The following is a 21629-nucleotide window of genomic DNA, read 5'->3' as shown; positions in this document are numbered from 1 at the left end:
AAAAAGGGGGCCCAGTGAAAGCATGCACCCGACAAAACAAGTTCAAGAACGTGCACAGAAACACTATTCATCATAACCAAAAGGAGATAATAGCCCAAACAAAGATCATCAACAGGAGAATGGGTAAAATGGGTGTGGCAGAGTGGCATAATGAAGAGGAAACCACTGCTACACACAGCATGGGTCAACCTTACAGCAACAACATGCTGCCCAAAAGAAGCCAAAACAGGAAGAGAATATAATACATGACTCCACTTGTCTGAAGCTTGAGAACAGACAAACGTCACCTACATGACAGGTGTCGAAACAGGAGCTACCTCAGTGAGAGGGAGACGAAATATCAGACTGGGCAGGAGTAAGAGGGAGCCTCTGGGGACTAGGAAGCATTCTCTACCTTGATCTGGGTGTGGGCTGCAGGCGTGGACACACACAGCAAAATGCATGAGCTGCCCACTTCAGGTGGGCACAGTATATGCTGAACCTCCATTAAAAAAGGAAATACCCACAGTTTTTTCCCAAAGGTCCTATGAATAAATCATTCTATTTAACAACACCAACGAATCATCTATTGAGTTGAAATTTCTTTCCAAACGGCATCACCCAAAGGCTCCAAATGCTTGCGTGAGTGCCCAGTGTGGGGACCACAGGACACTGCTGCAACCGTGTGTGCAACGCCTCTCCAGGGGCCTGTGCCTGTGCAAGAACCACGTCAAGATGTGCTTTAAAGGATGATCTTCCATGTGCTTTAGCGCTAGGAGGCCCTCCTCTCCTGAGGAGGCACGGGGCACCTGTTCAAAGTGGAGACCTGGGGGTGTCACCTCCCACAGTTTCCCTTGTCTGAGTCTGCAGAACCCCCAAGATGGACTTTGAAAAAGGTCCACAAGTGGTGTCGGGTGGAAATCACTTGCGCATGGAAAATCAACTTCTGTGACATGCGGAGTAACTGACATTTAAGTGGTTTTGGATGAGACACCGGACTTTGCAACTTAAAGAAGTGTCGCAGCAAGTTCTGCTGTAGATTTCAGTCCAATCTGCTAAGAAAGCCACTGTAGTTTTTACTTTAATGGCAAGGACAAGAAAAGCTTACATAAAACACATTAATACGGAGGAGCGTACTGGATCCAGAGGGAAATGACCCCCTTCAGCGGCCTGTGTTGTTACGTTCTTTCAAGGGGAAATCACAACTACTGGAAACTAACTCCTCTCATCTAGAAGACCTAGACCACTTGCTCAGGAAAGCTGTATGTAGCTGGCAAAGCTAGTGCTAGAGAGTAGTACATGAGATTTTAGAAACGTATAGCCATCTCCCCTCCCTTGCAAGTAACAGAACAACCTGATAATAAATATCTACATGCCACCTAGGTCCGTATTTCTTGCTCAGTAGATGCCCACTTGCTAATTATACTGTCTTACAAATTCCTGCTTTTTTTTTTTTTTTAAGGATTTTGACAGAGAGAAAGAGCACAAGCAGAGGGAGGGACAAGCAGGGTGGGGGGAAGAAGCCGACTCCCTGCTGAGCAGAGAGCCCAATGTGGGACTTGATCCCAGGACCCTGTGACCTGAGCCAAAGGCTGGCACTTGACAAACCGAGCCACTCAGGAACCCCCAAATACGTACTTCTTAAAACCAACACTTTTGCTTTAAAAAAAAAAAAAAAATCTCTCTGCTGTCTGGAGTTAAGAGAAACTGCTGTCATCCTTAAATAATGCAAAGCGAAAAATCAAGCAGGATGCTAAGCAAAAGTAATCTCTTAAAACCTGCTGCTGTATTACAGATGGAGGGCAATGCCAGCTCCCTGCTCATAGTAACTGTTGCTAGGTAGACTGGGCTGGGAAACATGAAGCCAAAGGGGTCAACTGGAAATTAAGCTAAATTCAACACTACATATGAAAAGCTGGAGAGGAGAACACACCCACATTGAGGGCTCATTTTAAATAAAGTAATCAATCTAAAGAACAGGAAAATGCGTTTGAATACAGGGAATGCGTTGTGTGCCATCATTCTATTCTAACACCAGAAAAGAGCAGTTTCTCTCATATGAAATCTTCACACCACCGTACAGATACTCAACTGGCCCTTTCACATAATTTTCCAGCTGAATATAGGACTTCTGAGTCATAAAGGAAGTATTCAAAAACATTTTCCCTTGAGAAAAAAAAAAGTTTCAGCTACTTTGCATCTCATTTCCACTGAAGGTATCTTACACCCCAGTACATGACACCCCAGGCTTCACCAAGACTCACCCACTCCCCCCACTGCACAATGCAGAGCAGCTGTGTCTCAACTTCACCCCAGCTCCCAAGGTAGGCCCTGGTTCATCTCAACCAATTCCCTTATCAAAGTGATTGATCTGGCTTGACAAGCCAAGGCCAGTCCGCACAGGGTTATCTCCCTGGCCCCAACGGTTGGTTTAAAAACGTACCATTCAGGGCAAAGCTCAAAATTCTGTTGGGGACTCTCAAACCCAGAACCCTCGAATTTAGATGGTGTGGCAGGTGGATATAAAGCTGTAAATGCTACTATTGCTTTGCCATTCCAAGACTAGAATGTGTGAGGATGAAATCATTACAACAAAAAGGCAAAACCAAGAACAATCTCAGAGAACCAGAGCCAGTGCCTTGATCAAACCATGCCTAAATCACACGCTACCTCCAGACCATTACTCTTCTGTGAGTTAATAAACCCTTTTACCATTTAAGCAAGTTTGGAACTGGATTTCCTACTACTTGAAATAAACAAACATAAAATGCTACACTATAAAATGTCTTAGAAGTAATGCCACATTGTAACCGCATAAAACGATACACTTCTGAAAGCTTCTGTAGAGGTTAAATTTTTTTTTTTTTTCTGCCCAGTTGGGAGGACATCTGTTACTGGTACTTTTACATATAAGAGGATGGATTCCCAGAAAAACAAACAAATAAAAAATGGTTAACATTACTGTAATGCTTACATTGCTAACTATGTGCTGGACAGCACTGTAAACATCCCATAAGTGTTCATTTGTCACCTTATGTGACAGGTATGATTATTGGCAGCAGTTACAGTGAGGTTCTGGGAATCAGAGAGGTCAACATGACCCAGGTCAGAAGAGTGCACAGGCAAAACTCTCTCGGTGAGGCAGGCTGCGAGTCATCTCCTCACTCCACACCCACCCCCTCCCCTCCCCATCACACACTCCTCTCCAAACCCACAATGGCTAGAACTCATCCAAGATGAGTTAGATGTGCTCCTGGGTGACATGAACAATAAACTGATCTGTACCATGACATGGTTGCTTTTTAAGACCCCTGCCAACAAAACCAAGTTCCTACAGTTCAGCACACCCAGTGAGTTCAGGTGCACATAAAGCACACTTTCATATGACCAGGCAATCTTTTCCTCCCTGACCGTGGCAATAAATATGCAGTAAAAGCCCGTCAGCGCACATGCCTCACTGCCGAAGATCAGAAGGAAAATCCCCTATGTATTCAAAATAATTTATCGCATGGTTCCAACATTTAACAGGGTGCATTTGACTTATTTCTGAGCCTTTTGCTCCAGAAACGTTATTCAAAAGTAAGAACCAACATATACTTGTATTGCCTTTATTTATGGGCAGTTCCTTCAAGATGAAAACAGCCATGGAAAATATGGTAGCCTTGGCATTAGTAACAGCATGGGAGCTGGTTTTGGGAACTGTTCGCTTAGCCTCTGACCCTGCCAAGTTCTTCAGTCAACCTCCAGTGCTGTAGTGTTGACAGTGGTCCCCCCCATTAATTATCGAGTCCCAATTTCAGAGAACAATGAACTGTATTACTCTGCCCTTAGTCTTAACAAACAGTTGCAAGAGCAGAACTTTAGAAAAGGCAGAACACACAGTCTGATGGAAATTAACACCCAGAGTCTACCTTCCACGAGAGGCTGACAAATTAACAACTTCATACCAAGTCAAGTGCAATCACATCTTTTTCCTCCTGCTTCAGATCAAGAAAGAACCAAGGAGATGGTACACGTGAATGCACTAAAAAAGATAAAGGGCTCTGCACATAGGGCTTTTGTAGGTGAATTTTGTTCAAACACGAAGTCATCCACATTAGTCTGCAGATTAGAGTGGGGGAGACATACAAGTTCTTACCATGCTCTCTCAATTCATCTTTATTGCAACCCCTATCCCAAATCCTCTACAGAAACACAGGAATACATGCTCACACATACACACTCTGTTGCAAATCACTGTCACTGGATGGTAACGCAAGGGGACAAGGAATGAGAACAGAGAAAAAAGATGCTTGTGGTCACATTTTTCTGCAAAAATGGAAAGAATCACCACTCACCCTGAAGTCATGTCGTTGGGTAATTCCCTCACACTTAACTCTGATTTTAGCCACATGAGTAGCTTTGGCCAAGGAGACATTATCAAATGAAGTACAAGTGAGGTTTGAAAAATGCTTCGATACTGGGTCTCAGCTTCTCAAGAGACCACCATATCAATGAGCCCAAGGATGAGAGAAACGAGGCCAGATCATGTGCGGGTGACACCAAGCCAACCACCAGCCATGGGAGTGAAGCCATTCTCGACCATCCTGGGAATCCGATGAGCCAACCTATGTCACGAAATCATGAAAAATATTAAGTCTATTAAAACCACTAGGTTTTAGGAAGATTGTTATGCAGCAAAAGTCCTCCAACTTGTTCTGAAACATTCTCAGAAATGGGAGAACACAGTTGACCAAGTTCAACCATTATTCACAAAACACTTCCTAGTTATAAAAAACTAGTTATAAAGCACTAGAATTTATGAGAGATACAAAAATGAACAAACATGTTTCCTGACCTCAGGAGTTTTATAACCTAACAACAGGAACAATGAGCCTACATTGATGAACTCATTCATAACATCTCTAGTGACATATCCCCAGGTGTGGCCATTCTAGCCTTCCATTTATTCAGCATTGAAACCTGTTCAGCAGCAAAAGAAACAGAAACTAAATCCTCACGTAGTTTACATCCAAATGGATATCAATGTTACAAATGCTTTCTAGGTGAGTGGCTCAGTTGTAAGCGCCCAAATCTGGATTTCAGCTCAGGTCATGATCTCAGGGTTGTAAGATCAAGTCCTGCCTTGGGCTCATGTGCTGAGTGTGGAGCCTGCTTAAGATTGCCTCCCTTCTCCCTCTCCCTCTTCCTCCATACATGCTCTCTCTCTTCCCCTTTAAAAAAAAAAAAAAAAAAAAGCTTTCTATTCTTCTGGGGCTTTTCAAAGCACTATAAATATAGACAGATATATTAATACATTTAGCATAAGTTATCTTTTTAAGTAAACTTAAAATACAAAAACTGAAAAGTAAGACATGTAGTTTATATAATCTGAAGCCTCAAACATTGCACATCAGAGGAAGGGACTATATTGTTTTGTCAACAATCTATTTTCTTAAGGACGGTATTTATTTGAGTGAGAGAGAGGGAGAGAGAAAATCAGAAGCAGACCACACTGAGCACAAGGCCTGATGTGGGGCTCCATCCCACAACTGTGAGACAACGACCTGTGCCAAAACCAAGAGTCAGACACCTAACTGGCTGAGCTATCCAGGTGTCCCCAAAAATCTATTTTTAAAAGGAGAAGAGAGGTTATGTAAGCTTACCAAAGAATGCACGACTGGGGGAAAAAGTCTTCTAGCACTAGGATATAATCACCTCTGAGAGGGCAAGGATTTGTTTTTTTGTTTTTTTTGTTGGTTCATTGGCTATACCCAATGTCTAGAACTATGCCTAATACAGAAAATGTTCTCAATAAACATATGTTTACTGAATGAGGGAGGGAGAGAGGAGAGGTCAAGAATGGATGGATGGATAAATGGGTGGTGGATAAAAGGATGGAAGAGAGAAAATGAGTCAAGCTGGCTAAGCCATTACAGGGAGGGTATTCTTAAATTCATAGTAACACTTAGAAATTCTTTATCGACGCAGGCAGTAATCCTAATTTATTAGGATATTGGTATGTCCAAACAAAAAATGCTCTCTACCTCTCATCCCATCTTTACCAAAAAGCTTTCAAAAGTTTGAAAATAAAGTTTTTAAAACTTACAAAAACGAAACTCGCACGGCAGTTACTGAGATCATAAAGGCGTGACCCGCCATGGACAGCACCAATAAGCAGGGGCTCAGCTGGACCGACTCTCTTCTCACATGAAAACCAAAGGGGAAAGAGCACTGACTTCCAAAACTCCCACTGCAGCCAGTCTCTGCTTGGATGAACACTTGGAAACTCGATGTAGTATCTTCACATAGCCAAATGAGCCCTAGAGACAATGCTCTGTATTTTTAGATGCTATTATAAGCTAGAAACAATATGTGAGACTGTGTGAGGTCAGAATTTTGAACCACTAAATGCCCAAACAGTTGCTAAAAAGGAAGGTGACCCGTGATTGACAGAGATGCCCCCTCCTTAATCCAAAATCTGGGCAAAATCAATGTCCATAAACAAAATTCTATCCTAAAGCTGCCCCAGGTTCATTTCTTGTACCAAGAAGAGGTCAAGATTAACTACATCTAAAGGAGACAAAGGCCGCAAAGCATCACCTCTCCCATAATTTGTTTGTAGGTTTTCTAGAAACCAGAAGATTCGGTGCCCTGGGCGGTGGGAATCCAAAGGCCTGCCTTGATCTGCTGAGCAACAGCCCCAGTTATTAGTGCTGCTTCCAAACGCATTATTCTCCCCAACACACGTCTGCTCTGCGAAATGGAAAACCACAGACAGCCTGGGAAAAAAAAATCTTTTATGGGTTGCCATAATCTTCCAGAGACAAAAGTTCAGTTGACTGATTCTATCATAAAACAGAGATCAGCTGGTTTAAAGTAAGCATATCCATGAAATTCAAGCTCAGAAAACCTTATGCCAAGAATGGATTCCAATTTCACTTTACTCCATTTCTTATTAGTCAAAACATTCTGAAAAAGCAAAACCTTTTCTCCCATCAAAGTGTTACCCAGCTCTGTCATGCGCCTGTCGTGGCCTGCCTCTTCTCTTCCCCAGAGATGAAATATTAAGACACCAGTACGATTTAAACTTCAATCATCTGCATTAGGATCCCACCATCACATAGACTCAAGTATGCTCCATCCCCCACATTCAGTAACATTGCTTACTGTGTGTGTGCAAGAAAAAAAGAAAAAAAAAAAAAAACTCCACTTAATTAATGTCTGAAAACAACAACAACCACCTTCATTCGACTTCTACACCAGCTCACTTTTCAAGGGCAAGTCTCTCCAGTTGCAGCCTCTGCAGCCTGCTTCCTCCCCGACCCTCCCGGGTGCCAAGTCACAGTCAGATGTCCTGTGCAGGGCAATGAAAACACAAAAGCAAGTCAGACCCCGAGTCATCAAAGGGTGTGTTTTCAGAAAGGAGGAGACCCTATTTATTACAAAATGGGAAGAGTAGCCAGTGCTGGCGGGAGTCAAACAGAGAGCGCTCTCAGGCTGCAGGCAGCGCTTTGCGGTTGGGCTCTGGACAGCCCATGCCCAAAGTCAGTGCTCCCTTCTGCCACACCATCTGTCAGGCACTCGAGAGCTTTATGCTGCGGTCCAAACTGACTGTGATTTATCTTGAAGCACAGAATTCAAGGAGTTATCTGGAAGTCATCAGATAACATATCTTCAAGTATTTTTTTTTTTATTCGTTGATGAAATGCAAGAACAGAGAAATCAAACCACGTACTGAGCAGACAAACCAAAGAGGTATGTAAAGGGTAGGGTGGGGGAGGGGAGGAAAGTAGGAATGGACAAAGCATTTGGGGGCTCGTTACTTGGAAAAATTCATCAGCAGTAAAACATATGGGATTTATAAAAAGCCAAGCCAAAAGGCACACGGGAGGGGTATCAAGTAGTCACTTTATAAACCACTTCAAACACTGAGTAGTTGGCACGATATCGAAGCTATGCAAACGGGGAAGTGATACCGTGGCCTTGGGAACGCACTGATCCCACGGCTTCTAGTTGCTGGATTTATCACAACATTAAGTTCCAAGACCCAAGAGAGTTATCACCGTTTAATACAAATTCAACCAGGATGAAAAACGTACTGGGCAGCATTCTAAGAGACTAGAAAGAGAGAGGAGGAAGAGACGAAGAGTCCAGATGGAGTCTCTGGGGCTGGCACAGCATGGCAAGAGACTGGGATGTGGCACTCTGGTAGCAGACCAGGTCAAACCATGAAAGAGAAGCTACTTCAAGGCTTACATCCCAGGGGCTTTAAACAGGGAACTGGCTGAAGGAGGAGCTTGAAAGCCAGGAGGGATGGTGAGGCTACCCTCAAACTGACGCCAGCAGGAGCAGGCATCACTCGTGAGCAGAGGGACACAGGGGTGAGGCCTGTGTCACCAGGCAGGACGGCACCCAAGGGGTCATGTGGATGCCACAAGAAGCTGGAGAGCGAGAGGTCTGCTCTCTTGCTCCAATCTCCCAGGGACTCCCACAGGAGCCCATCGGACCCCGGGAGTCCATCCCTCATGACCCAGGGCAGAGCTGGAGAAGGGGAAGAAGAGTTCTGAGAGCAAAGAAACCAAGCCTGTTCCCCCCTTTCCTTAAACACTATGGTGCAGACCCAGGAATCCTGGATTCTGACAGAGCGCCTCTGAGGGGGAGCCTGCGAGCCTGCAGCTCACAGGTGACAGTGCTGCTGCTGGTCCAGGAGTCACACTTCAAAAGGCAGATATCTAACTGATCCAGATGAAGGACAGGACCATAATCTAAAGCAAGGCAGCCACAGCACATTCCTTCCAGAGACTAAAAAAAAAAAAAAAAAACCACACACACACACTCACAAACAAGCCTTTCAAAGAAGAATGAGGAACATACGATGGAAAGTAGAGGTAGGAACAAGACCACTGCGTGTACAACACCCCATGTTATTTCTCCCACCGCTCCATCAGCTGTGTATGCTTCCAGGTCATGAGGGGCTGAACGTTCCCCCTAAAATTCAGCTGTTGAAGTCCTACTCCCCAGTACCTCAGAATGTAACTGTATTAGGAGACAGGACCTTTAAAGGGGTAATTTCACTAAAATGAAGCAGTTAGGCTACAATCTGCCCAATGTCCTTATAAAAAGAGGCGATTAGCACACAGGGGGTGGGTGACCAGCGGTGCAAGCACACTGAGAAAAGGCCACGTGAGGACACAGAAGGGCACCAACCACAGGCCAAAGAGAGAAGCCTCGGGAGAAACCAACCCTGCCAACACTGTGGTCTCAGACTTCTAGTATACAGAACTGAGAAAATGAATTTCTGCTGTGTAAGCAGCCCAGTCTGTGAGGTTTTGTCTGACAACCACAGCAAATTAATATAAAGGTCTTGGTTTTTGTTTCTTGATACTACTTTAACGCAGTTAAGTTTTTGCTGCACGCCTGCTCTATAGAGAAGCTGAGTTCCAGAAGTTAGCTCACAGGATGATAAAGAGACAATCCTTGCCCAGACCCTGCTCCTGTTCAGAGAGAGAAGGCAACCAACCTCAGATTGTGATGGTTGCTGTGACAGAGGTAAAACCGAATGCTATAAAGGCGCAAGAACAAAATCATTCCAGTTGGGAAGAGGGAGAAGTCTGACTAGAGAGAGCGCTTCCACATGGATTCTGACAGGCCTGGAAAGGGGAAGGAAGCATCTGGAATGGTGAAGCATCACAGACAAAGGCCAAGAAACACTCAGAGACCCATCACACAGGTATGCACTGGGACCAGCAGGAATTCTGGCAGGGCGGGTGGGATGCCAGGGGTCCTAGAGCAGGCAGAACTGACCAAGTAAACAGGGAACTGAGGAGACCACTGCCTCTGAGAGTCTGGACTTTAATTTCCAGAAAATGAAGATTAATGAAAATAAGGAAGGCAGGTTAAGGGGCAAGAAAGTAGATATACAGAGTACATCACGGAGGATAATAAAACTCTCATTACCTAACTGCCCAAGAACAGCCTCCTTAAGATTAACATACTTTGTACCTTCATTAGCCACTTTCAAAAATAACTCTGAGGACTGTATTATGCTGTGGTCTATTAACTTGGATCTAAGGAAGAGGTTGCCGTCCACCCTGATTTCTAAGCTAGGAACCAGGGTATGTGACAGTTGCGGGTTAAGTGTCATGACCTCAGTGAGTCAGAAAGGGAACAGAAGCCCGAGATCCAAGTCCCACAGATCAAAGCCTAAGGCTGTCACTGTCACCATGGTGCCCCCAGCCTGGCTGCAAACAGCCATCATCCCTTCTCAGAGCACCAGTCTGGCCCGCTGCCTTCCACTCTCCCTCCACCCCCACAGAGGGCCTTGGATCACTCATCCAGAGCAAAGGAAGCCAAAGACCAAATTAAAAGAAGGGAACAAAGTTACTCTTACTCCTTGGCTTGTGAGCAATCCAGGAGCTCAGGATTTAGTGGTTTTAAAGGAAATGAAGGGATTTCCATGTGTAATTCTGCCATTAAGGGACCTCTGCCTTCCACGCTGACTGAGACCCCTACCCCTGCATGAGAGGGGGCTCCCATTTACTCCTGAAGCAACTCCACATAATGAATGCTGATAGACTAATCCTGGGTCTCATAACTGAAGGAGGAGATACAAGCATACGGCACAGATGGCTCAATACTGACAAAGGAGATCATTCTGACGACTGAAAAGATGGGTTATGCTCCTCTCCTTGGTCCTCTCTTGAAACAATATCCACGTGTCTCCTTTGAAATGACTCGCCGATACACACGGACAAGAAAAAGCAGCAAGGCAGACACTCGTGGCACTAACAGACACCAAATCCGCCCGTGCCGCTCTCCCTTCCATCCCCTGAATATTTTAACTCTCTTCATTTTTCTCCCCAAAAGTCTCTCCTTGGGTGTTCAGCACTGGGGGCTTGAAAAGGCCAATAACTGGCAAACAGGAAGAGTCCACAACTGGGTCCTGACAATGAACATACTCCTGGGAATTTATTGGTTCACTGGGCCGGTCTCTACAAAATGTGCAAATTCTCTAGAAGACCAAGTTCCCAGAATTTGAAGGCTCACCTTTTAAAATGGGCGTGTGTAAATTAAACCACTGATCTCAAAGCAGGTTGTACAATTACACCGCTGGCATCACTTTATTGCGAATGAAGTGTACTTCTTTCCCTCTTGATTTTTCAGCTCAGCCAAGTGACCTGCTTTGGCCAACATGATGCTAGCAGGCACGGTGCAAACAGAAACGTGAAATGTGCTTGTACAATTAGGCCTGCCTGCCTGTACCTTAGCCAAGACCATGAGAAGAGTATGCCCTGGACAACAGCTGGTCCAAGAGGCTGAGAAACATGTGGAGCAGACCCCGAACCCACCCACAGCCTGGACCCAAGCCCAGCCAACCCCCAGCCAACCTGCACACGCATGAGAGAAAATGCTGTTTTAAGTCACTGGGCTGGAGTGAGTTCCATATAGCATTACTGGAGAAAGCTGACTGAGGGACAGTCTGACAACAGAAACATGGGAAGGGATTTCATAAACCACACAGATACAAACTCCTCAGGTAACAAGCCCCTTTCCTCATCCATTTCCAAAGCATGTTTTCAAATACAGCATTTGAGTAGCTGCCTTTCTTTTTTTAACCTCAGGCTTCAGGCACTGTCTTCCAATAAGACAGCTCTTAAAATATCAAACGTGAGCAGAAAACCACTACAGATTTAAAACACAAATACCAGCAGAGAAATCCAAAACGGGCTTATAAGAGCAAGAGATGGAAAAATGTGAAATATCATCAGCCTTCCTCGTAATCTTTAACACCTAGCACACCTCACAATTCCACTCTTCTCATCTGAAAAGTTATAAAACTATAAAAATAAATAGATTTATGAATAATGGAATTGGAATGGCAGGACGACTTAACTTCAGGGCCTAGGATCACCACAGGAGGAAAAAAACGTAACAAAGGAGCGGAGGGGTCCATTGTGGGGGCTCTCAGGCTGGATTCCTCCACGCAGCTGCCATAGAACCCCTTCTCCAGGGACCAGGGCTGCACACAGCAGAAGGGAGAGGCTCGAGTCTTCACAGCACTGCTGCGCTGCTGCCTGTGCGGACTGGCACACACGCAGTGATTTTCAGAGCTAACCATTTGGTTTCTCTCTTCCTCAAATGGAACAGATTTCCTTCCTCTCTTTTACCAAATTTACTGAGCAAAGTGTACACTGTGCCATGAAACGTCAAACAACGTGGGCTTCACAGTCAGGGGTGGTGGCACTGCTTCTGAGAGCTGATGCCGCTGCAGGGGAAAAGTACCCACGTCTTGTGAGAGACCAAAAAATGCCCCCCACCCCGCTGATTGGCTTTGACTCACGTCTCTGGTGGTCTTTTAAGGTGGGGGTAATACTCTATTGGCATTTCACTTGTGGTGGGGTGTAATTCCACACCTGACTACCCTGAAATGTGAGCGAGGTCCTGGCTCCGTTTTCCACACAAAAATCTCTTGACACAGGAAATAACAAGGAAGTACCTTAAAATAATATGACACTATCATCAGAACCAGGAGGGGAGAAAAGAAAGAGTGGACTGGGAAACCCTCACTCAGGGCCGTGCTTTCTGTTCCCGGAAGTGTCAGCTCTCAGACACCACAACCCACCCACGCGGAGCAGCACAGCACAACCTCCCACCTCACCAGAAAGTCTTTTCAAGCCCCGGAGCAGGCCAGGCCACCTAAATGGCACATGGAGAACTGAACACAGTCCACTGCTGACCCCTCTCAGAGTTGTCAGACACAGAACTAACTCGCCCCCGCTTTTACACTGGGTTTAACAAAGGCAGGAAGGATGCCCATGAAAATTAAGGATGCCCTTGAATATTAAGGTGAGTTTAGTATGTGCTGAGTTAAAAATCGAAAAACTTGTCTTCAAAATCAAACCAGAAACCCAATCCCCAAAAGTCACTGATCTTACCTTAAGCAAAGCACATACATAATAGCCATATTTGAGAGAGAAAGAAAAACGTTTTACCTATTTGAGCCAAGAGAGTAAGATTAAGGCACCATATTACAGTCCTTACTTTCAAAATATTTTGGGTTTCATTCCACTTATTTGTCCATTCCTTGGTCAATTCTTGAACCTAAAGGAAAAACAGACATGTGTGACTATTCCATAAGAAACTTACTGTGATTTTCTTCTAGAAAGTTTCCAAACTCTTAGAACTTATCGAAGGATGTACCATATATTTTTTTAATTAGATAGCAATTTCAATCTGTGAAAGAACTATCACCAAAGATAAATCAAACAAGCTAATCTCGTCCTACACCTACATTAAGGCAAAGAAAAGAACAGGAAAAAAATTTTGTCAAGTTGCCTAGAGTTTTACAACACTCTTTTTCCTGGTATACTTAAATAAAAGCTGCTTCCTTGGATATTAACTGAAGATGACAAGTTTAAGGATGACAATGTCCCATTAAATCAGTTACTTTTTTCCTGATTATACTTTAGGGTCTAAAAAATAGTGATTTATGTTTCTTTCTAATTAGATGTGGTGATTAAATCACCCTAGGTGCTGCTGTTTTCTTTAAGAGATAATCTGCTTTTTTAGCTAATTAATAGGGTTTATAAATCTCATTCTATCTTTAAAAAAAAAAAAAAAGCTTTTTAATTAACTCTTTTAGCAAAAGCAAAAATCTTTTGATAAAAATCAGCTTCTTCCCAGTCTGCTATAACTCAGGGGAGAAAGCCTCCACAATTTTTGAACACAGCACAGTTGGAAATTACTTCTAAAATTTAATGAATATATTCTGCTGGTTCCATAAAACTTTTTAAATGGTCCAGTATGTGATTCTAGTAACCCAGTGATACAGTACCTGACTGAGAGGTAGAAAAAACAGAATGTGTCCCATAAAAAGGAATATCCCTGAAGCTAAAACAGAGTAACTGGTGGGCTGGGGGTGGGGGGGGATATGACATGATTAGACAGAAGACACTCTGTCCTTTGAAAGCCTTTCTCCTAATTTAACACCTCTGCCGCTTCTGCACTCTTGTCCCACCTGAACTTACTGCTCTCCCCACTGAGGAGTTGGCTTACTTAACCAGGCCAAAGTGCCTGCCTAATACTCTTGCCGCACACTCTCTTCCGAGGGAAGCCCCTGCCCACAGGCCATTAGAAAGGGCATTCATGTCAGAAACCTCCCTGACAGAAAGCCTTTGTGACTAACAGGAGGCGAAGAAACCGGAGCAATGGTTTACCCGAGAGCAAAACCAAAACATACCTAACCCAACTATATCCCATCGTTCAGGGGCCATTCACTTTACTCCACTCACCCCCACCCAGGGCTGGACTAAGTTAAAATCATTATCTCCTCATTTTTACTAGTAAGCACAGTGAAAATCCATCATCTTTTTGGTTAAAAATAAATTAATACAACACACAGGACCAACCCTCTCTAGCTTTGGTTTTTGCGTGTTTTTACTGGTCTGCGAAGACTGTCTTCGCTGCCTGGGGCTGCACGCATGCTCCGGTCTCTCATCCCCTGCGTGGTCTCTCATCCCCTGCGTGACGACGCCAACCTCAGTCTCTAAAGATAACATTAAAGCCATGTGGCTATCAGGGTTTGTTTGGGAGAAGCTTTCAGAAAGGGAATAGTTTTATGCCTTCTTTCCCTAGAGGAGAAGAAAAGATTAGTGTATGGAATTTACCAATTTATGATAATAATCAGTTAACAGATTCTCACTGGCAATTTATCTAAGAAACACAGCATTCAACAGTAAATGCTTCTGCATTTCACCAGCGGGTATGTTCTCCCTGAAGAAACAACAGGCCTATCAACCCTTTTCAAATTCAATCAAATAATCCTAGCTTTAAACAAATTGTTAAGTATGCCTTGAGTTGATTTTACTATTAAATTTAAAGCAAATAATCTTCATTTATAAAACAGACAGAGGTGGGATACCACCTCTAACAAATGATCAGCTGATAAGATTTATGGCCAAGCAGATAGCAAACAATTGTAAAAGGTCAGCAAAAACTAGATTAAAAGTAACAAATTGTTATGAACAAGATAGGTAGTCATTTCTGTCACAGCATGTGTAACACATTTAAATTAAAATGTTTATTGGTTTCTATTAACTTGCTAGGTACTCCTGAAAACGATTATTAAGAAACAATTTAAGACTATATCAGGACATTTCAAAGCACTCAAAATTAGAATTTGAGTACTAAAATATAAAATTTCATGAGAAAAACAGGAATTAAGAAACTAATGTTTTTACTAATGCTATTATCAGCAAATTCATCAGCATAATTATCTAGGGAAATGTCAACAAGATCCTAACTACAACCCAATTTATATTTTCAATATTGTGTAGTCTTGAAGAGCTTACCAAAAGAATCCAATTTTCCTTCTAAATCTATTTTAACCATTCAGCACAGTGAACAAATTACAATCTCCAAAAATGTTCTCAATGCCTGTTTTTCTTTCCATGGAGGTTTTTTTTAAAAAAAAAAAAAAAACCAAAACAAAAATAGGATAGAACCAGGTCAGCCATGAAACGTCAGGGACCACAGCATCTCCAGAGCTGCCCTCTCTGCCAGTCACTCCCTGCCAGTCACTCTTCCTGCTTCAGCTCTCACTAGCTTGAGGGGAAGTAAGCATCTATCAGGACCATTCAGAGATTCTCTAAGGGCCGCACTTCCCACCAGAAACAAAGTAAAAGAATGATTTAAAAAAAAAAAAAAGAGACCCTAAACAGTGGTCCTGCTTCAGGTATGGTGAAGCTGTGGGGACTACCGGTGCCTCATGAATGCTGAACATGGCCTCCCTCGCCCTACTCACTCCCCACACCCCCACCCCCATCTGCTCTGAAGGATCCAGAAGCCTTGCGGCTTCATCAGCACTGCCTGCAAGTGAATTTCAATTGCAGTTGACTATCTGTACAAAACATGTATTAAGTCACAGAGAATGTGATAAGATATATAAAAAGTCAACTATGCTATTCTTTATATTTTTTTTAATATTTTGCTTATTTGAGAGAGAGAGCACACAAGGGGCAGGGAGGGGCAGAGGGAGAAGCAGACTCTGCTGAGCACGGAGCTGGCAGGGGTCCGGCTCGATCCCAGGTCGCTGAGATCTCACAACCTGAGCTGAAGTCAGACATTTAACTGACTGAGCCACCCGCTTCTTTAAGTGGCATGTGGCAGAGAAAAGGTTAAGTGAAATGAATAAGGAAAATGAGTTTTGGACAGCAAGTACCAAAAAGCACACTTAAAATAATAGCAAAAGTCAGGATTTAAGAAAACAACTTGAGGTATCACTTACTCTTGCTTCATTCTGCTGAAGTTTTTCCTCCATACTTAAGGCTGTGGGGGAGTCTAAGAGGGCAATCTACAATTTAAGCCATAAAAGAGAACAGCAATTAGTAAACAATTATCTGCAGGAAAGATTTGTCCATGATTGATAATTATCAAAAAGTACTATATAAACTATTAAGCAGAGGTAAAATGTCTTGTCCCACACCCCCTAAAAAGTGTCAGTCATCACTATGTCTTCAATTGATGGGGTACATATCTCATAATATTCAAAACCATGGCATCCTAGCAAACCTACATTTGCAATACAAAACAGTAAAGCAAAGGAAAAAGACAAACATGTACCATACTGACATTTTGCCAAAATCAAACACAACCTAAATCCCTAGATCAGAAAGCGTTCATCTGTTACAAACATGCACAATGTAAAAATTCAAAAAGAAGCATAAATCTTGCTCAACCCCTGGCTTCTGAGATTTACCCACCTTGATACATGCAAATGAAACTCATTTATTTTCACTACTGGATTACACTCCATATATGGTATGGCTACACCACAATCTATGTACCCATTTTTTTTTTTAATCTATGTTGCAAAGGTATAAAGATTGACATAAGAATGATAAACACCAAAATCAGGCTAGAAGTGGGACAAGGCAGACAGAGCAGGAGAAGCAAAGCAAGCCAGATGGGACACACAGGGGCTCTGACTGTGTTTGGGAACTCATAATCTGAGAGGCAGGGACCTAGTACTCCCTAGGATGTCATCAGAAATAAAAGAAAGGGGCGCCTGGGTGGCTCAGTGGGTTAAGCCGCTGCCTTCGGCTCAGGTCATGATCTCAGGGTCCTGGGATCAAGTCCCGCATCGGGCTCTCCGCAGGGAGCCTGCTTCCTCCTCTCTCTCTCTGCCTGCCTCTCTGCCTACTTGTGATCTCTGTCTGTCAAATAAATAAATAAAATCTTTAAAAAAAAAAAAAAAAAGAAATAAAAGAAAGGGGTCACAGAAAAGGTAGAGATGAGAGCACACAGTCAACAATGTAACAGCATTGTATGGTGACAGATGGTAGCTACATTTGTGGTGAGCATAGCATGTAGAGAAGCTGAATCACTCTGTTGTACAGCTGAAACTAATGTAACACTATGTCAACTAGATTAAAAAAAAAAAAAGGGTCTTCCTCCCTCCCCATCCCACAGGCAACCAGTCTTAGCCAATATGCTAGCTAAACCTGCAATTTTTTGGTCGTATGCAAGCATATTTTTGTTGTTTTTTAAACAAACAGCATGAATACTATTCTGAATAGTGCCATTTTCACTCAACAATATATCTTGGAGAAAATTCAGTGCAAATAAATCCACTTCATTAATTCCAACACACTGTGCAATATTCCACGATATGGATATTCCATAATTTATGTTAGTACTTCCCTCTTAATGAAAATGCAGGGTTTTTTCTAATCTTCTGTTTTACCAGCAATGCTATAAATGACTATCCTGTACCAGTTGCCTACCTTATACATAGCTATATCGATAAATTCCTCGAAGGGAATTTGTGAGTCATTTATATGTATGATTTTCTTTTTAATTGCCAAGTTGTCCTCCTCAGAGACTATAGAATTTTTTCATTATTATTTACTTCTCAATTTCTATTCAAATGAATGCAACAGCCGCAAGGTGATCTTTTGGGGCTCAGTTCAACATTCAGGCTAACAAGACTACCGGGGGCCACACTTGGCCTCTGTCTCCCCAGCAGACAGCAGAGCTAACGACAGGATGGAAAGGTCCTCATGAAGTCTCTGCAACTGTCCTCACAGCTGTCAGGAGCTATTGTCTTTGGCCCTCTCAAAGGGTTGAGACTCAAACCTGCAGACTGGGGGGCTCACCTTGGCTTAGACACCCCACACCCCACAGAGGCAACATCTCTTGCAGAGGCCTACCCCCTGAGGTCCACAAGAGACAAACCCAGTTACCAGTCACTGCACTCTGGGAAACCCAAAATTATGGCTTCCCGCACACACTTACAGTTTATGTATAGTCCATCCTAATCCTGATGCAAGTCTTCTAGAAGGGTCATTTTTATCATCAGAGATGTTGCCCCGTTCTAAAGCTGGCATCCCACGTTTTCCAGATTAGAGAGAATAAAGCCAGCAAGTTAACCGTTAGTAAAGCAACTTCATCCTTAGTGAAGGCAGAGGAGTTCTGCTAACCATGACGACAGCACATGGAGGCAGCACCTAGCACGCTATCTTGCACCCAGATGGTACTCAACAAAGAGGTGCCAGTGAAGAAATGCAAATGGCAGGCGTTATTATGACGGCACTGTTTATATATGATCAACAATTTTCAAAACAATCAGCAACCCCTTTTCAACATGGCTAATTTTACAGACTCCACTCTTGGTCTATCTTTCCTCTCTACTCAAAGCTGAAACATTCCTACCGCACTGACTACTCAGCAGATAATCAGACTGAACACAAGCACACAGGCTATCATGACCGTTACACCTTTTGGAAACCTGACCTCAGTCCTTTTAAAAGAAATTTTGGGTAAAACTAAACCATTTTCAATTAAACTACTCTTTGCAGGATGTCCATTTAGAAGACAAATGTTCAGGATTAAATAATACTCAGATGAAGTTCATGCGTTAAATCAATTACACTACATCAAAAATGCAGCAGTATCAACGCTACTAACCACGTGGACCAGCACCTGCTGCCTCCTGCCCTTGCCAACGTACTCTGCAGTGAAGCACTGCGGAGCTGTGCCCATCTGACAGGTTTTTTAAGAATTCTGAGGTACAATTTACATGCAGCAAAATATACAGCTTCATGACTATTTGTCAGTGTGCCCATTTTTGTATATATATTTATTTCACTATTCTTAGTATTTGCATTTACTGTATTTCAAGGGACGTTGAGCATAATTTCATAGATTAGGAACCATCTGAAACTTTTTTTCTGTGAACTGTGCTCATATCCTTTGTTCACTTTTCTATCAGCTTGTGATCCTTTATCTTTTTTCAATATTTTATTTATTTGAGAGAGAGAGAGAGAATGAGCAAGCACATATGGCAGGGGGGTTGGGGGAGCAGAGGGAGAAGCAGGCTCCCCGCTGAGCAGGGACGCTGACATGGGCTCGATCCCAGGATCCCGGGATCATGACCTGAGCCAGAGGCAGACACTTAACAGACTGAGCCACCCATGTGCCCCATCTTATCTTTTTTAATGGAAGCTCTTTTCATAATAAAGAAAGTGTACAAGTTGGCAATCTTACTTCCTGGTTTGCACTGATTAGAGCAAATTTTCATGGTGTCATATAAATATGCTATGTTGTTCCTTAGCTTGGTCTATATGAGCTCTCATGAAATGAGAAAGAGGAGTTATGGTTCCCTGTGGCAAATGTTTTTAGCTTTGTCTACTGCTATTTCCTATAGTGGTGTTGTGGGTTTTTTTCCTTTATAAAAGCTGACATCATGTTTGATTTTAATTATGAATTGCATTCTTTGCTATAATAAAGTGACTTTTTTATGTATACATTACATAAAATATAACAACAACATAATGCAGTTTTTGTACCTCCTTCTTTCCCCTTTGAATTACCTAGTGGGCCTGTGCTCGGTCTTAGAAACATCATGTAACAGTTTTACTATGTGACCCTCTCAGAGATGTGTCCATCTTAAAAGTTTGCACGTGGTGATATTTTTATTATCCAGCTATCATTTAAAGTTTCTCTGTGACTCCAGCTACACAAATGAGAAATCCATTCTACTTCCATCTTCTCTTCTTGTCTTTCTTTGCCTCCTGACTTTTCTGGCTTATTTCATTCCTGTATTGTCTAATTTTCTCATCTCCAGATACATTCAAGAGAAAAGGAGTTCACAGACATTCTCTCCTGCCGGATTCAAAGCAGAAGTCTGAAAATATGCTTTAAATGTAACAAAAGAGAATACTTGAAAAGACAAGCGATCAAAACGCTTGACTTCATTAACCATCTGAGAAGTGCACACTAAAATCCTTCTTCAGCCCAACTCTGCATCCATCGGATGGTTACAAGGAGAAATGGACAATCCCACTGGTGTGGCTGGGGACCTACAGCAACCAGAGCGGCACCTTCATACATTGATGGTGGACTCTAACTTGGTAGAGGCTCTTTAGAAAACTGTCTGGCAGTATTTTCTAAAACTGAACAAACATTACACCTCTGACCCACCAACTCCACTCTTAGGTATAAACCTAGTCAAAATGCATCTGTACCTTCACTAAAAGACATGGAGAAGAGACTCAATAGCAGCACTAACAGTCCCAGAAAGGAAACTCCCCAAATGTCCATCAGAATTAGAAGGGAGAAATGAGCTGGGACACAGGTGTCTGATGGAATTCAGCATACAAGGGACAATGAACAATCCACAATTACGGGCAACAATATGATCAATCTCACAAACACAACACGGAATGGAAGAGAGATCAAAGGAGTATATACTGCATGATTCCATTTATATAAAAAAAAAAAAAAAAAACAGGTGACCGTAAAACCTAATCCACACCCTCAGAAGTCGGGGTAATGGTTACTCTTGAAGGAAATGGCAGGTAGCACCCGGAAGAGGGACATCAAGGGGGTCTCCCAGAGTCCTGGTAAGTTCTGTTCCTTCATATGGGTGCAGGTTAGACGGCAGATTCAGCTTGCGAAAATTCACTGATCTGGATACTTATAATATGTAATTTCCCTGTACATACACAATTCTTCAATAAAGAGCTCCTATATATGTATGCATATACAAACCACTACATATATATCTGTATATCTCTATCTGTGTAGTAGGAGAAGCAAATACATGTTTGATTCTTGTGCTTTATTTACGTTATACTTTTGAAACTCTGATGCACATGACCCTGGGCACTGGCAAATACATAAACTTATTAAAAGGAGGAGCTGATTTTTATTTAGCTGTCCGTAAGCAAATAATGGAACTTTGATGTGAATATTCAGTGAACCATGGAAGCATCTGGAATATCACCAGAATAGAGCAATGTCATCAGAAAAAATTATAGAGATTTTTTTAATGGGCACTTAAGAACACCTGCTTATTTTACTGAGCATCACAAATTTAATTAATTTAGGATAAGCCTGTATTGTCTCACAACAATTTCTAGTTTCATAGTGTAATAAATTATTTTAAGTTGGGATTCCTGTTTTTACTATAATGTATTAAGTTTAACAAAGAATTTTATCTTCAATGCATTCTAAAATAGACTTAACTCTCTCTTCCATCTTCACCCTCAAAACTACAGCAACAAAAATACTCCTTTAATTATACCGCGGCCATTGGTCATGAAAGAAGACAAAAGGCCACTGGCACATACAATACCTCTGAAGATATTCCTCAGATAGAATATGTA

General features: G+C 42.6%; 1 protein-coding gene across 11 annotated transcripts in view; it reads right to left on the bottom strand.

Annotated features, from left to right (window-relative positions):
* Window positions 1-21629, bottom strand: part of KIF16B (kinesin family member 16B) — a 280503-nt gene that overhangs the window by 201840 nt on the left and 57034 nt on the right. For 10 of the 11 annotated variants that reach the window (XM_082743222.1, XM_082743224.1, XM_082743223.1 and 7 more), the window contains 2 exons: window positions 16247-16312; window positions 13003-13062 (listed from right to left, as the gene is read on the bottom strand). In XM_082743222.1, coding sequence (XP_082599348.1) covers window positions 13003-13062; window positions 16247-16312 — 126 coding nt within the window. Of the gene's footprint in view, window positions 1-7202; window positions 7285-13002; window positions 13063-16246; window positions 16313-21629 lie in introns of those variants that run through there. The other variant, XM_082743221.1, reaches the window with a different exon arrangement.

Source organism: Mustela nivalis (genome assembly GCF_964662115.1).
Source record: "Mustela nivalis genome assembly, chromosome: 8".
In the NCBI taxonomy this organism is placed as follows: domain Eukaryota; kingdom Metazoa; phylum Chordata; class Mammalia; order Carnivora; family Mustelidae; genus Mustela; species Mustela nivalis.
This window is presented reverse-complemented; position numbering and strand designations above follow the sequence as displayed.